This window comes from Pipra filicauda, unplaced genomic scaffold (assembly GCF_003945595.2).
Source record: "Pipra filicauda isolate LSUMZ 115617 unplaced genomic scaffold, ASM394559v2 scaffold152_size1767362_pilon, whole genome shotgun sequence".
Classification (NCBI taxonomy): domain Eukaryota; kingdom Metazoa; phylum Chordata; class Aves; order Passeriformes; family Pipridae; genus Pipra; species Pipra filicauda.
Window position 1 is genome coordinate 844,615 of NW_024104018.1, and position 15,772 is coordinate 860,386.

The 15,772-nt window shown below is 46.4% G+C and overlaps 1 protein-coding gene across 2 annotated transcripts in view; it reads left to right on the forward strand.

The window, feature by feature from the left end:
• Window positions 1–15,772, forward strand: part of ACVR2A (activin A receptor type 2A) — a 46,146-nt gene that overhangs the window by 21,845 nt on the left and 8,529 nt on the right. The window contains exons 2-5 of one of the 2 annotated variants that reach the window (XM_027721036.2): window positions 7,517–7,724; window positions 9,634–9,743; window positions 10,676–10,830; window positions 15,416–15,439. In XM_027721036.2, the coding sequence (XP_027576837.1) occupies window positions 7,517–7,724; window positions 9,634–9,743; window positions 10,676–10,830; window positions 15,416–15,439 (497 nt within the window). The remainder of the gene's footprint in view (window positions 1–7,516; window positions 7,725–9,633; window positions 9,744–10,675; window positions 10,831–15,415; window positions 15,440–15,772) is intronic. The other variant, XM_027721037.2, reaches the window with a different exon arrangement.

Sequence of the window (15,772 nt, forward strand, 5' to 3'; positions counted from 1 at the left end):
CAAAATTCACTTCAAGGCACTGCCAGGTTTACTGGAGGGGAAGAGGCAGTTTTGCTGGGGTTTTAAATGTGATCAATACTGATTCCAGACCCGGAGTTGGGAACTGGGTGTAGGAAATGTTTGGGATTCGATGCCCGCCCCGGGAGAAATGGAATTAAACGGGCGCAAAGTTGGAGGTTGTGGAGATGTTTTGCTTCAGCAGCCACAAACATAGCAGGATTTCTGTGCTGATAGGTGTCTCCTCAGGTGTGTGATGCTGCAGCCTGACATGTGGTCCACTTTAGGAATAACTTCCACTTTAGGAATAATTTCCACTTTAGGAATAACTTCCACTCCTCTGGGCCCGTTTCAGCTCTTTTTGGTGGAACTGCAGCTCAAAAATGTGTCTCAGACCCCGCTCTTGCATCACAACAAACCCCAGGAGCCTCTGATGTGCTCTGGGAGTGAGGCATCCCATCCTAAAGTGCTTCTGAAGGAGCATTTCCCAGCCAGCAAACCCAGGATTGATGCCACAGAGGTCTTTGGGAATGTGTGACTGGAGTTCCGGCCAACCCCGTGCGAGCGGGAGGAGCTCGGAAAGTCCTGTTGGGATGAGGTGGGGAAGTGAAAAGGAAAATATAAAACCCCCCAGGATCACTGCGTGTGAGGATTCAAGACTGAAGCTCACCAGAAATAAGTTGGAGAGTTGGAAGAGGGAGGGGTAGGGAAGGGTTTCCAAGTGAACACCGAAAGGCTGGAATTTTTCAGCGCCCCCCCCCGCCCCGCCCCGTGTTATCCTGTTTGCCTGCAGCTCCAAGGTAATCCCTGTGTGTGTGTTTACACAAATCTGGAACCTGTCTTTCCCACTGGGGAGCTGCCATCTGGACTGGGGCAGCTGGAGCTTGTCTGGATGTGCTGGGCAGGGATGTGCATCCCAATCCCGGCGCCCGGACAAACCCTCGGCGTTCCGGGTCTCATCCCGGCGGGTTTGGAGCGAAACAACAGGGCTGATGTAAAGAAAAAAAGTAAAAAAAAATGTTAAAAAACAAGTGAGAAGTAGTTGTAAATATGTTTATGCTGAGAGTAAGCCCAGAAAAAAAGGGCAGCAAAAGGATTTTGCTGGAAAGCAGGAGCTCGCTCGGCACCCGCGGGAGGAGCGGGGAGTGTTTTCGCTCGGCGGTGGCACCGAGTGGGACACGACACCCACGGAGGGATTTGTTGGAGAGCTGAGCTGGAGGCAGCACCACACTGGGCCTGTTGTCTTTTCAACACTTACATAAGGTCCTGGAAGACAGCAAAAGGATGTGTCATGTGGGGGGGAAACGTGGAATGCGGAGTTGGATCCCTGCCTCGGAGATGTCTTGCCTGTGTTTGTGTTTCTCTGGGGGTGTGGTTCTGTTTGCTCCTCTGTCAAACTGCTCAACGGAATTTGCATTGGGCCTGAGTGATTTGGAAGGCAAAAGGTGGAATGATTTCTTGTAATTAGCCCGACTGAAATCTTCTGTGAGTGTTTTTGGGGGTCAGAAGGGAATTCCTGATTTCTCCTTCTTTATAATAGTGAAATACTGACATTCATCATGTTCAACAGGATTCTGGAGGACGCAGGAGACAAACAGTGCAGGAGAAGAGTTGGAAAAAATGTCATTTACTGATCTTGTCTTACTTATAAGGAAATTTGAAAGCAGCTAAAATTCCTATGAAGCTTTTCCAACTCTTTTTCATTAAATGATTAATATGTTCGAGTCTCCCACCTTCCAGGAGGCTGCAGGAATGTCACACTTTCATTTTAGGGAATTTTAAGTGTTTCATAGTTCGTGGCTGGGAAGTCCCTGCAAAAGTTTCACAGTTCCCAACCCCGAGAAAGGATCGTTTCGATCCCAAATACCATCCAAATTCACAACTGGGTGTCCCAGGGGGACACTTCCCACGTGTGGGGAGCTGGAGCACCGCAGGATTCCAGTTGTTCTGGGACTCAAATCAGAGGAACAGCAGTGACAGGTATCTGAGATCATTCCTGGGAAACTCCCTGCCAGGCCTCAAAATAGAAATCGTGTTGGTTGCCACCACCAGCCTGAGAGTCATCCCTGGAGAGGATTCACTCTTCCCACTCCGCTTTGGAGACCCTCAGGTCGTTTGGTTGGGCTTTAATTGGATGCCTTGAATGCTCTTTTTTAGTTCAGTGACAGCATTCCAAGGTTCCCTGTGGGAATGGTGTCGCTCAGTGTGCCATGGGAAAGCATCCCTGGCTCCCAGAGCCAGGTGGAGGGAGATGGAGGTAGAAGGACAAACACCATTCAGACACTTTGACACTCAAAATTCTGCTTTATTTTTGGCTCTACTAAACCAGCCTATGGAAATCAGCTGGAAAATGCCAAAATGGCAAAATAGCTCCCGGAGAATTAACTGGGTCTCTGGTGTTTTATCCTCCTGGACACTCAGGGTGCAGCAGAGCCCCAGTTTGACACTTTTCATATCAAAAACTGAGTCGTTTTTATTCTTTTTGTGCCGGGAAAAGCAGGATGATCCCAACTGGGAACTGTCTGTTGTAGCTTTAATGCCTCTTTGGCCCTGTTCTCTTTTTTCCCCAACATCTGAGTGTGTGGGATTTAAACCCTTCTGGTGATTTTGTGTTACTAATTGTGATCATTTTAATCACTTTGACCCCTTCTCTGTCGTGCTGGGGGGGGGGACATTTGCCCAGCACATACAAGGCAAGTGCAGCCCCAAGGCTGGGCTCCAAAACACACCATTTTTAGGGTCTTCCAAGCTTTCCCCCCCCCCCTGCAGGAGTCCCCAGCCAGCAGCTGAGAGGGTTTTGTGCTCTGTGCTGCTCACACCTTGCAGTGACAGCAGGGGCAGGTTTGAACTTGAAAACATCAGCCCCTGTTCTGGTGTGTCCCCTTGAAGTTGGGAAGTGTGAAAAATAACACTTCACTCCAAGCCTCTGGAGATTCCCAGAGGATGACAAGCTTTATCTTGCCGTTCCTGGCACCTTCATTTCTCCCTAAACATCACCCTGACCCTCTTTCTCCCATTTTCTGCCACGTTGTTGCTTTGCTCTTGAAGTGACTCTGGAAAACTCGGGCACCGGAGCTCTGGGGTTTTCCCACTTCCTTAAATCCAGGCTTAAATAAGACACTCGGAAGCACAAGGCAGAAAATGGAATTTCTCTACAAAATCCTGTTAGAACATTATTAATTTGTGCCAGCAACAGGACAGACTGGGAGGGACTGTGGGGGGGGGAACACATGGCAACAGTAATTCCAGCTTTTTTTTTTTTTCCTTCAACAAGAGGACCATGCACTGACAGGACAAGGGGAACACCCACTGTATTTTTTTTAAATAAAACCAGGATATATCTGTACATGTAAAATAACATCATCAAGAGTTTAGACTCTAAACACCATTTAAAGTCAGAGCAGCTGACTCTAAAAATCCTTTTCCACACTGTGAGTCCAGAAGACCCATTTAGAGTAGAAAAATGTTGATTTTCAAGTTACTGTCCATCCAGCAAACCAGGGGCTGCTGGTTTTTAACAATCCAGATATTATTCTTCTCTCTTTCCTCCCTCTTCCCTCTGTCTTATTTCCTGTTGTAGATCCCATCACCCTCCATGGTTCCCACTCTATTTAGGAACCTTTGCTCTTAAGACTTGGGGTGGTGCCTTTAGGCAACTCATCCTTCAGTTTTCCAGCTCTGGATTCTTCCTCCGGAAAGCTCTTTTTCCACAAGTGTTATCTCAGCTCCAGGGTTTCATCCTCCCGTGGGCAGGCACATCCAGGCACGTTTTGGCAACGTGTGAACTGCAAGAAAATTGAAATATTTTCTAATTATATGATGAGATATAGATTTCCTGATGTCCCCCCACTATAATCCTGGAGAATAATGTTTATATTGTGCTCTACAGAACTCTGCACTAAAGCTTCTAAGTTTCCTGTAGGAGGCATGTTGAGGTGCAAAACTCATTGATTTTTAAGTCCTATTTTAGGAAAAGAAATCAGGTTAATCTTTACATTTTGCAGTGTGGCAGCAGTGCAGGTGATTTGTTACTTCACTGCCTTGTTTCTCTTTTTCTTCCCCATTCTTGCCTCTCCTGAGTTATTTGCTGCTGGGCTGGGATTTAATGAATGTCCTTTGGCTCAGCTCATGGGAAGTGCAGTCCTTGGGTGACCTGTGAGCTTTGAGAGTGGTGAGAATAGCACTAATATTAACCTAAAAAAATCAACAAAATAAGTTTGGGGACGTGGAAAACCAGGACAGAAAAGTGCTTTCTGTTGGAACCTTTATTAGCTTGGAAATAACTCCTTTATTTTCCCTCTGAGGAACATTCTCCTGGGGGTTAGCAGAAAAAAATAGGGAATGCTAAAATCTTCCTCCCTGCTCGTGGAAACATCAAAGCTGGGCCTTTTTAGTCTGTATTTGTATCTGTCTTCAGATGTATTTGTGGGGTTAGAAAGTGTTTGAGATCAGTGTGGAAACAACCAGAAAAACACAGATGGACAACTTGCCAAAGGTACCTGTGCTGCTGCAGCTGAAGGGGTTTTTTTCCAAGGTGTTATTTTTATTTATGCTGCTTTTCCTGTTCTTTCTGTTCCTCCAGAACAGCCTGTAACAACTCAGATATTTTAGAGCGTGGCCTGTGTTAAATAACTCCCAGTGTCCAGGCCCTGTGGTGCTTCAGGCCACTCACAAACTGCTCCACTCCTTGGATTTCGGTGCAGAATTAACCTCAAACATAACACAGTTCCAGCAACCAGACTGAACTTCACCCTTTAATTCTTTTATGGAGAGTAAATTTCCTAGGGGATAGCAAAAAGAAAATAAAAATGTCCCTTAGTGTCACACGAGGATTTCTGCATCAGTGCTTAGAATAGAATGAAGTTCAAGTGCAGAGTGATGGGCTTGTCTGGGTGGGTTGTGCAGCCCTGAAATACAGATTATTATTATTATTATTATTATTATTGTCATTATGATTATTATTATTATTATTGTACAGTGATGACGACTCCTAGATGGAAAAAATGTTTCTGGTTCTGTCCAGACGAGCTGCCAGAGCAGTGTTTGGGAGTGGGAGTGCGACGTGGGGGAAAGGGAGGATGTGTTTGTGTTGAAGTTTCCTCTGGAAATCAGGGAGTTTGGTGTTATCACGCCTCAGACATTTTATTTACAGCCTGAGGAAAACCATCCCTGCATCACAGACCCCAGTGCTGTTGTTGCTCAGTGTCAGGTTTACCAAATAAAGTAAATGGAGATGATAAACTCCCAGAAGTTTCTGCTTTCCTTTTTTCCCCCCCTCTGGGTGTAATGTAGAGGTATCTTAACAGACAATTCCTGTTCCATCCAGTGCCTTTTCCCAGCAATCCCTCCCTAAATGGAGGCCGTGTTAGTCCCCTCAGGAGCTGTGCACAGATCCCAGGGTTTGTCCCTTTTTAATTAAAAGAACTGCCTGGGTTGTTGTCCAGCCATTCCCATAGTCCTTCTGCTTGGGAAATGGGAGCCAGTCCTTGCAGTTGCTCCTGAGGTGAGGTTTTCCAGGCTGCCCATGTGCCCTCTGTTGGGATTGCTGCCTGCCCTGCTCCCGATTCCGGGGGATCCCGAATGGCAGTTCAGGAGTTCAGCTGATTTGCTTCCCTGCTTTTCTTCCCTGCTGCAGCTGTCCTGGATGGACAAGTGTGAGGGATAGAGCAGCCCTGGATAACACACAGATCAACTGGGATCTAAACTCCGTGATGTGCTCCAATGTCCTTTGCTTTCCCAGTTTGTTTCCTCCCAGGCTTTTCCATCCATGGACACTGGAGCTTCGCTTGTGGCTTCTTTGAACAGCAGCACTCTGCCTTTAGGGATCCAGGAATTGGTTTCCTGAGGACCTGACAATTCCATGGGCGCTCAGGATGGGTGCAGGAGTTTCCTTATGGACCTGCTATGCCCAATAAATTTCCTGTATTGGAAGTGCCAGCTGCCCTGCTCCCCTGGGAGCTCCGGCCCTGTGCAGGGGGTGGCAGAGCTGGTTGGAGCAGATGGGCTCAGGGCTTCTTTGTGTGCTTCCCCTTCTCCTCTTCCCTTCCTTCCCCCACATTCCTGCTTTTCCTCTCTGAGTGATTAATCCAGGATTGTGCAGTTTAGCCTGGCCAGACCTACTGCAAATGCCTGTCCAGGTGGGAAACTCCAGTCAGGTCCAAGGTCACTAAACCAGCAGTTGGAACAGTGGGATGGGCTGAAGTGATTCAGAGCATTCATGGATAAAAAAAATCATGGATAAGAAGACCTGGCTATAAAAATACACAGATAAGGAGGATATTTGGGCAAAGCCAATTTTACTGGAGTTTCTGCATTTCCTAAAACTCAGCTTGTCCGTGGCCCTCTTGGCAGCGGGAGAGAGGGAATAATGGCACGTGTGAGAGAAATCCAGGACTTCTGCTTTATTGCACTGACAGACCCAAATTGGGCAATCTGGTGCCTCAGCTGTTCCTTGCCAGGGCTGGGAGTTGTAAAGGTCAGGCCGTGGCAGCGCAGGGAACGGGCTGGGGAATGGGCTGGGGAATGGGCTGGGGCACATGCAGTGGCACCAGCTGGCTGGGCCCCGCTCCCGTGGCACATCCACCATCCTGCCACTGCCTATTTTGGGAATGCCTCAGCGCCAGGTTTGGGGAGGAGGCCGTGTGGGACGCTCAGCTGACATCCCAGGCTGCAGCAGCTCTCAGGTGGGAATCATTCCCGTTCTCCTCAGAGAGAGTGGGGCTGGTTTTCCATGCTTTTAATACAGGTGGAGCTCACGTGGGTGTTCCCAACGCGCTCTTGGCAGCGTCTGACAGACAAAAACAGGAATACAAGGCACTTCTTCCTCCCTTCTGCTGCTTTGTGACACTTCTGCCTCCTAACAACCTTTGCAGAAACCGGGCTGGTGCTTCAGATCACACTGGGAAGTTCTCCCCACTTGGGGGGGCCTCACACAGAATCCCAAAATAGTTTGGGATGGAATGACCTTAAAGCCCGTCCCATTCCATCCACCCTCCACAGCGCTCCTGTTTGCTGTAATTTGTCAGTGAATCAATTGAATTTGTCATTTAAAAGGCAAAATTAAATTCCCAGGTTCACAAACCTTTATTTTGAAGCATCCTGGGATGTGGGATGACCCCATCTTTGGGTTTCCAAGGCGTGCTCGCCGCCTTTTTGGCTCGTGCACCGAAACTACCTTTTGGTAAATTCTCCTGGCTAAAGCACCTGCTTTTGGCTGATGTTTTAATTAAACCTTCGCTGTTCAGTGTTTTAAATTTCCTCTGCTGCTGCTGCTGCTCAGGGAGAAGCATTGTGCCACGACTCATCCTTCGTTTTATTCCAAACTTGCAAAGAAAGTTGTGCAAGGTTGGACTCGACGGAAGTTTCTTTGTCCCGTGTTCCAGCCCGTGGGATGGTTGTGAACTCGACATTAAAAACAGGGGAGAACTCGGATTAAAAAAGGGGGAGAGGGGTTTTTATGCACCCTGGGTTGGTTTTATCCCTCAAACCCCAGTTCACAGTGGTTCACTTCCCATTCCAGGTGCCATCCTCGGCAGGTCAGAGACCCAGGAGTGCATCTACTACAACGCCAACTGGGAGAAGGATAAAACCAACCGGAGCGGGATCGAGCCTTGTTACGGGGACAAAGATAAGAGGAGACACTGCTTTGCCACGTGGAAGAACATTTCTGGCTCCATTGAGATCGTGAAGCAGGGCTGCTGGCTGGATGACATCAACTGCTATGACAGGTGAGGCAGTTTTCCCTCGGAATTGGGAATTTATTTGGGATTTTCAACCTTTCTACCCCATTTCTGCGTCGTCCCCCCTGCAAACGGTGCTTGAGACAGGAGATGATACACAGTCTGTGAATAATTGTCTTTTATATAGCTTATAATTATCTTATATATGAATAATTATGTTATTTGTGAATAATTATGTTATATCTGAATGATTATGTTATATCTGAGTGATTATCTTAGCTGCCCTTTGTTTTTGCACATTTGCATTTAGGGACCAGATTTCACCTCAGTGCTTTATCTTGTTTGCTGACTACTGTATTTTACCTTCTTTTATTTCCTTACTGTCTATTAGAAACCCCCAGGTATTTAATTTATGCTTCTTTAGGCCATTAATAATAGATTTTCTAATGCCTTGTTATTGCCCAAACCATGCAAACACAGTTACTGCACCCAGAATGCAAAATTCTAGAGGTTCTTTTTTTTTATCAGACTTTTCCAAAGAATTTGGAGTAGGAAAGCCAGCACTTTGTGGCTGCAGTTCACCAAATCATGGAAGTATTTTGCCACTTCGTTAAAAAGCTCCAGAGACACTGAATATTCTAAATTTTCCAGTCATTCTTTTAATAACAGATGGTCCTGCAAGTCCCCACGAGCAGGAACAGCAGGACTTGGGGTTTGTTGGATCCTGGCTGAATAAAGGTCATGACTCTCTTAAGAAATGGCATTTACAGTTTTTAAAATACAATAGTGGGTTTATTGGGCCAAAACACTCATTGTTTGGAAAGGGAGAGAATTAAGAAATAAAAGCACTGTGGATCTTCGTTAAAAAATATTTAGAAATTATTGTAGCAATATTTCAGGGACGTTTTCCTTTGGGTTTCCTGAGTTGTTGAGTTGTTTGAAGAAATCCTTGCAGTCATTTCTCCCAAATCCAGTTGCCCCCCACCCCAGGATGTTTTTCTAAAAGAAATCCTGAGATTAAATTCTCCCTTGAGCCAAGAAAAGGAAATGGAAGAAGAAATAAAATGCGGGAAAGATGGTGAGGAAATAGTTGGGAACTGAGTAAGAGTCTGTGTGTGCTCATTAATTAAGCTGTGCTAATAACACACACTGACTGCTGTGTTTGTCCAGAACATCCCAAATCTTATCTCTGCAGTGGTTTCACTGGACAGGGAGTCATGGAATGATGAACTCCAAACAGCAGCACAGGGAGAACATCAAAGAGAAAATGTTCCCTGGAATCACAGCACACTGAAGCTGCAGGGGCTGCTTCTGTGAAACAACCCTAAGTTTTGAAGATGAGCCCAAAACTTCCTTGACAGTCTTCAGCTGTATTTAAAATCCTCAGCTGTATCTGGATTTTCAGATTCCCTTCCTGCTCTGAGGTTGGGTCCTGCCTGGTCCTTATTTCTCCTCCCAAACTTGAATAGTTTCACCTTATTTGTTACTAAAACTCCTTTCCTGCAGTTAATCCATGGAGTGGAACAAGTCCTGTCTCTGAGCAGGGGGGATTGTACAAATTTAATTTATTTTTTTTTGCTAAAAATACAATAGAATTCCAAAGTTCTCCTTCCCACTTATCCCCAACCCTGCAACCCTGTGCTGGGGGTCTGTGGTTCAACACCCCTTTAAATCCAGATTTCTGCTCTTCAGCCTCCTGTGCTGGTTTGCTTTAACTCTGCCCCAAAACCAGCAAAACCACGCTGCTTCTGTTCTAACAACATTTCATTGCAACCTCAGATACCAAACTTTAAACTGATTTAAATTACCCAGCTGCTTTTTGGGGGCTGTGTCATCCCGGACCGTTCGACGCTGAAGTTTTTTAAAGACGAGAACACAGATTTTTTTATTTTTTTTCCTTAAACAACCTCCTCCCCCAGATGGAACTGGACCAATATTTCCCTGTTCCCTTTCCCAGGAATGATTGCATCGAGAAGAAGGACAGCCCTGAGGTGTTTTTCTGTTGCTGCGAGGGCAACATGTGCAACGAGCGCTTCTTCTACTTCCCGGAGATGGAGGTGACCCAGCGTAAGTTCCTGGGATACTTTGGGGGAGGAATGTTCCATACTGTGCCTGGGCAGGGGGATGAGGCTTTTCCCAGCATCCTGGGGTGATTTTCCTGCAGGAATAAAGGGTTTCCTGCAGCGATAAAGCTCTTTGTGCTCACAGAAAGATTCTTCCACTTTGAAAAAGGTTCTTCCCTTGAAGTGATTAAAAGATACTCCAGCTCTTTTCCAAGGGTGAGAAGGAAGGATAATCTGAAATAATTGTCTGTTTTAGAGAGAGGAGTTACTGTCAAATCTTACCTTAATTGTATAGTTAAGCTGCTGTAAGTGTCTATAAATTGTTGGGCTAAAAGCTGTATCATCCCTGCTCCTTCCCTTCAAACAATCCTTTTTAAACTACTTGGAACTCTGCAAATTAACACATTAACCTTTAAAAAGGGGGACAGAATTTCCTCCCGGGTCACAAATCAAATCCAACAGCCAGGCTTAACACACAACTGTTAAAAAACCCCATAAGCAAGAGATGATTTTTCTTGCCTGTCTTCTTCCAGTGGGGAATCTAATCTTTGCTGGAGAAGTGAGTAATGTCACCGACTGAGCCGAAAGCAGCAAATGTCTCGTGCACCAAATAGCCAGAGGAAGTTGTTTATTAAATGAAACAACGTTTTCTGGGAGATTAAAATAGCCTTTGTGGAGCCAGGAGATATTGTTGTCATGTCTGTCAGTGATCCTGCCGAGGCAAGAGCTGACATTCTCCTTCCCTCCCGTGAAACCCCCTTTGCCCCGGGGGCTGCGTTTCCACGCTTCCCAAAAAATGCTGCCTTTATCAGGAGGTGTTAGTTGAATATTTTATAGTCTGCTGGGGGATCAGGGGTTGTCAGGAAACCAGGCTGATGGGTGTTTGAGCTCTGGGGGGGGTTGTTTATTAAAAGCTGTGTCCTCTTTTCCCCGCAGCCACTTCCAACCCCGTGACCCCGAAGCCCCCTCTGTTCAACACCCTGCTGTATTCCTTGGTGCCTATCATGGGAATTGCAGTGATTGTGCTCTTTTCCTTCTGGATGTACAGACACCACAAGCTGGCCTATCCCCCAGTGCTGGTGCCCACCCAGGTAAGGCCCTGCTTCAGGATTTTGGGGTTTTTTTTTAATGGCAAAACCGTTCCCTGAGGAGGATCTGTCCGTGGCTGAGTCTCCACCTCCCTGGTTCAGAGCTGCCAGCGCTTGCTCTCCCCAAAAGCAGAAAATTAAGCTTTACTTCAACAACCTTCTCCCATTAATTACTTTTTTGTGGACATATAAGTAACTTCTTCATGTTTTTTGGGATGGAGGGAACTGAAAACAAGGCTTGAGGTGACCAAGACACCGTGAGGGGCTGCTCAGGTGCTTAAGGCTGAGCTTAAAGCTGAGGTTAAAACTGGAGCTGCTAATTCATCTTGGCAACTTGAGGGGAATAGAAGACGGTACCTAGCACATGATGAGCTGTTTTTGAGGAATTGTGGAACTGGGAAACAGGTGCAGTTGAAGGGAATGGTAAGAAAACCTTCAGTTCAGTAATTGCAGGGTTCAGCTCAGCTCGTGGCCTTTCTGCCATTCCCCTCATCTTCTCCTCTTGCTTCTTTATGTATTTTCTGTTTGGCCTTGAAACATTTCACTTTTAGCGGTGTTTGCCTTTTATTTTGTCTCAGGGTGTTTCAGTTTTAGTGGTGTTTGTGTTTTATTTAAAACACTGTGAGACTGTGGGCTCCAGATTTGGGCGTGAACTGGCCGTGCTGCACCCAAACCCAGGTCTTTTTGGGGGGAGTTCCTGCTGCTGGGAGGTGGAATCCAGCTGATTCTGGAGGTGGAATTACTGTTAGTACTGGAATTCCTCTTCCTTCAGTTACATCTGGAGATTCAGCTGAGATCAGGAGGCTTTTATGGAAAGACTTAACACAGGAAATCGTTGAGAGCAGAGCAGGAAAAATGAAGGAAAAGTGGAAATGGAGAAAGAAATGACTTGGATTTTTGCAGTGGGAATTACCTCGAGCCTCTTAACTCAGTGCAGTGACCAGAATACACATCCTCTCATAAATGCTGATGCTATTTATGATCAAATCAAGTGAAAACACGTGTTATTTTGGGTAGGGTTGCATTTAGAAAGGCCGGGTGTCCGTGCTCCGTGTTTCCAGTGCCGCCGCTCGGCTGGAGGGTTTTCCAGGAGCCGGGATTGGCTGTGCCTGCTCAATCAGTTGTTTTGGTTTCAGTTGCACGGTAATAGATCAGACAAATTTGGGGACAGGCAGTGGCCATATGTTGTTGCCAAGTGACAAGCACATAATTTCGGGAGGGAAGTCTGTTTGCTGTCCGTGAGGAGCCGAGCGCAGCTCCTCGCACTCCCCGCAAGCTGTCGGCAGAATTACCTCAGCCCACCCAGATTTCGATGGATTTGGGACTTTCCATCTCCCCTGTAGGATCAGCTCCCTGAGTGCTAATTGTGGGGATCGTTTCAGCCCGGGATTTCCTCCCTGAGGGAATCAAGTGGTGGGTGAAGGGGTGGGAAAGCGAGCGAGGGTTAAATACGGGATCGCGAGAACTGTGAGATTCTCCCTCCTTTTCCTGCAGTTCTCTCCTCACCCTGTGCTTGGTACAGGATGGACACCCAAATTTTTAATAAGCAGGGTAATCACCTGCTCTGTCCATGCCCAGACTGTGCCTGTTGGGATCAGTGTGTGTTGGTGCCTGGGCTGGTTGTGGTGTGGCAGCGTTTGCTGCTCCTGCGGTGAACAGACATTAAGGGCTGATGTGGAAAGGCAGGAAAAGCTCCTCCTGCCTGAAGAACTAAATGAAATCATTATGTAAATCAAAGGTATAAAGCATTCCCCACTTTCCATCTGATTACAGCTGGTTGGAGCAGGAGACACAGGAAGTGGGAAGAGGGGGAAAAGTATTAGTAACTTTATAACCACTGCACATTCATGCAATTAATAGATTAACTATTAATATTACATTTAATAACTAGGGCAGGAGCAGAGTTTGGAGGCAAATGGATTGGGTTTGAAGTGTTTGTGTAGCAGTGGATGGGTCAGATGTACAGCAGACATTCCCTGGAAAACAGGGATTGGAATGAAAGATAAAGGGCATTTAGTCTTGGCTTTACCTCCTCCTCTGCTCCCACTGTGCTGTGTGGGGAACTGTCCACTTAAAGCTGAATAATTCCCTAAAACCTGTCACTTTTTACCTTCTCCAAAGAGTTATTAACAAATCCATCTGTAAAACACTTTGAAAGAACTGTTTTATCTTCTTATTTACGTTTGATTTAATCACACAGCAAGCACACGTTCATGTTTTGATAAAATTCCCCCCCCCCAAAAAAAAAAAGGATTAGGAATGTCTTGCTGGATCACACAGTTGCTTTTTAGTTTGCTTTGGGTTGTTTTTAAAATCGGAGTCATCTGTTGAGAGGGTTGCAAAGGGGCTTTACAGGTTCACAGAACCTTCATAACCTGTCTTTGTGATTTTTGTGAAACATTTGAACTCACTGGGGTCGTCTCCTATAGACACCCAGCTTTTTATTCCCTAAATTAACTCTAAATCCACTGGATGCACTTAAAATTTCTGGGATGATCTTTATCCCTCTGCCTCACTGGGAAAACCACAGGAGAAAGAAAGAAGTTAAATCAGATGTTCAGGTTTTCCCCATTTCGGTCTCCCAGCCACAGTTTTTTCTTGTTCTTGTTCCAGGTATTTTATTAGATAAAACCATATCAGATAAAAACATTTTAACCCTGGAGAAGTGCAAGGGAAGAGGGGTTTTTACAAGGATTTAGTCCTGGATGTGCAGTGAGTGAACAGCTTAGAACTTGAGTCCTTTTCTTTCCCTAATAGAATCCGAGGGCTGTTCCAAGCAGTAAAAACAAATCCAGACTTCAAACGATCTTCCCCTGAATGGGAACCTGAAGGGAACTTCTTAATGAAAGCACAATTAAAATTAAAAACCAGTTTTAAAAGTGTTTCTGTGGTGAACTTCAGGTCACTTCGGGCTTTTGCATTGATTCAAGCAGAGCATTGTGTTGCAAACCCCGTGTTTGCCTCAGTCCTGGCTTAGTGAAAGGTTTGATTTTGGGATTGGGCCTGTCAGAGTGGAGGGAGGAGGTGTGGATCCACCTGAGAAATCTGAATTTGGGACAGAAGGTTTAAATGAGCATAAATTTATCCTTTAAAAACACCCCTATGTGTGTCTGATTTCCCAGTGTCTGGGGGGAGCTGCTCCAGTGGGAAGTTTGGGAGGGGACTCACTTCCCAGAGCTTCATTTTTGCAGTTTGTTCTTCTGCTCGGAGCAAAATGTTAGAATTCAGACTTTTCTTTTTGCTTATTCCTGGGGGATTCACATCTTCCTCAGGAGCTGGAGAACTTCCCTAGTGGATAGGAGTGAAAAAGGGGCTCCACCCTCGGCGTGGGTGTTGTGCTGACTGACAGCAGGAGGGGGATCCTGGTGGATCCCACTGCTCCCAGCACTGGATTGATAAATCCAGCTCCCAGCCAGTCTGTTCTCCAAGAAATCCTTGAGCCCTCAGTGATCTGGATAATGCCCAGTGTGTGCTCAGCAGTGCCCAAACACAGGGAAAAGCTCCCGTTGGCTCCACTCCGGAGCGTCCTGGGCAGGGAAAGGGAAAGGGAGAGGAGAGGGATGGGTGATTCCACAGGGCAGCTGAATCCAGGGGTGGAATTCCATGCTCTTCCAACAGCAGCTTGTCCAGTTACACCAGACAAAGGAAAGGGCTGAGGGGAAGGAATCACAGAATCTGGGAATGGTTTGGGTTGGAAGGGACCTTAAAGATCGTTTAGTTCCATGGAGACAGGGACACCTCCCACTATCCCAGGTTGCTCCAAGGCCCATCCAGCCTGGCCTGGGACACTTCCAGGGATCCAGGGGCAGCCACAGCTTCTCTGGGCAACCTGGGCCAGGGCCTCTCCAGGACAAAGCTGAGGAGCAGTTTCAGAGGTGTCTCTGCTGAGGTGACACTGAGGTGGTTCAGTCAAAATAAATTAAATTAAAATAGGCTTTAATTTTCAGTGCTCTGGGACATGAGTTTGGGATGAGTTTTGTTGCACAGTCTGTAAATTCCTGTTGGAAAGGACCTTTCACGTCGGGATGTGTGTTGGGATGTGTGTTGGGATGTGTGTTGGGATGAGTGTTGGGCTGTGTGTTCCCCTTCCCGACTCCCAGTCCCACCTCTGCCCGTGGAGTTCTCTACAACACTCAGCAATGGAGCCCAAATCTGAGAGTTCTAAAATTCCCGATTAACTCCGACATTCCCAGCAAAGTGCCGGGAATTCCGGTGGTGCGGCGCTGCCCCCTCGTGGGCACTGGGGGCATTGCAGGGAACGCGTTCCCATCCCTTTGGAAGTTTAATTCCCGGCGGGTTCGAGTCCACTTTGTAACACCTGGAATGGACATTTCGGGCTCTAATTATCAACTACCTCAGCTAATTGTCCGTGTAACAACCCTGCTCTCCCCGTTTTCTTTGCTCACATGTCAGTGCTGGATTCTTTTAATTCTGATTTTGAGTGATATTACTGCTACAAGACAATCCCCCCCCACAAATCCTGTTGTTAATTCACCACTAACCGACTTTATCTCCTATAATCTGCTTTTTCCTGCCGTTCTGGGTGCAAACAGTAACTTCTCTTGCCTTGTTCTCTCCTCTCTCCAAGCATGCCTTTCATATAATGATCGAGGTAAGAGCCTCTGTTTGTGTTTGGGGACGTTTTGTGTTCATAAATGTCACTTAGGAGAAAGTAGAGGGGTTTAGGTTGGAGTAATATTTAAATATTTTCCTGGAAGGAATTGTCAGAGTTCCTTCAGTCTCCACTCACTGTTTGGCTTCAGATTATCCCAGTCAGGGAAGTGCTTTTAATGGATTTGTGTTCCGTGTTCCTTAAGCTCCTCTCTGACCTCCAGACCCATTTTTGAGGGTGCTTTAGGAAACCTTATTCCTGGAAGTCATTCCTTCTTTCAGGAATATTCTCCCCGTGTGACTCCTTCCAAGGGAAAGGGTGGGAAGGGGAAAT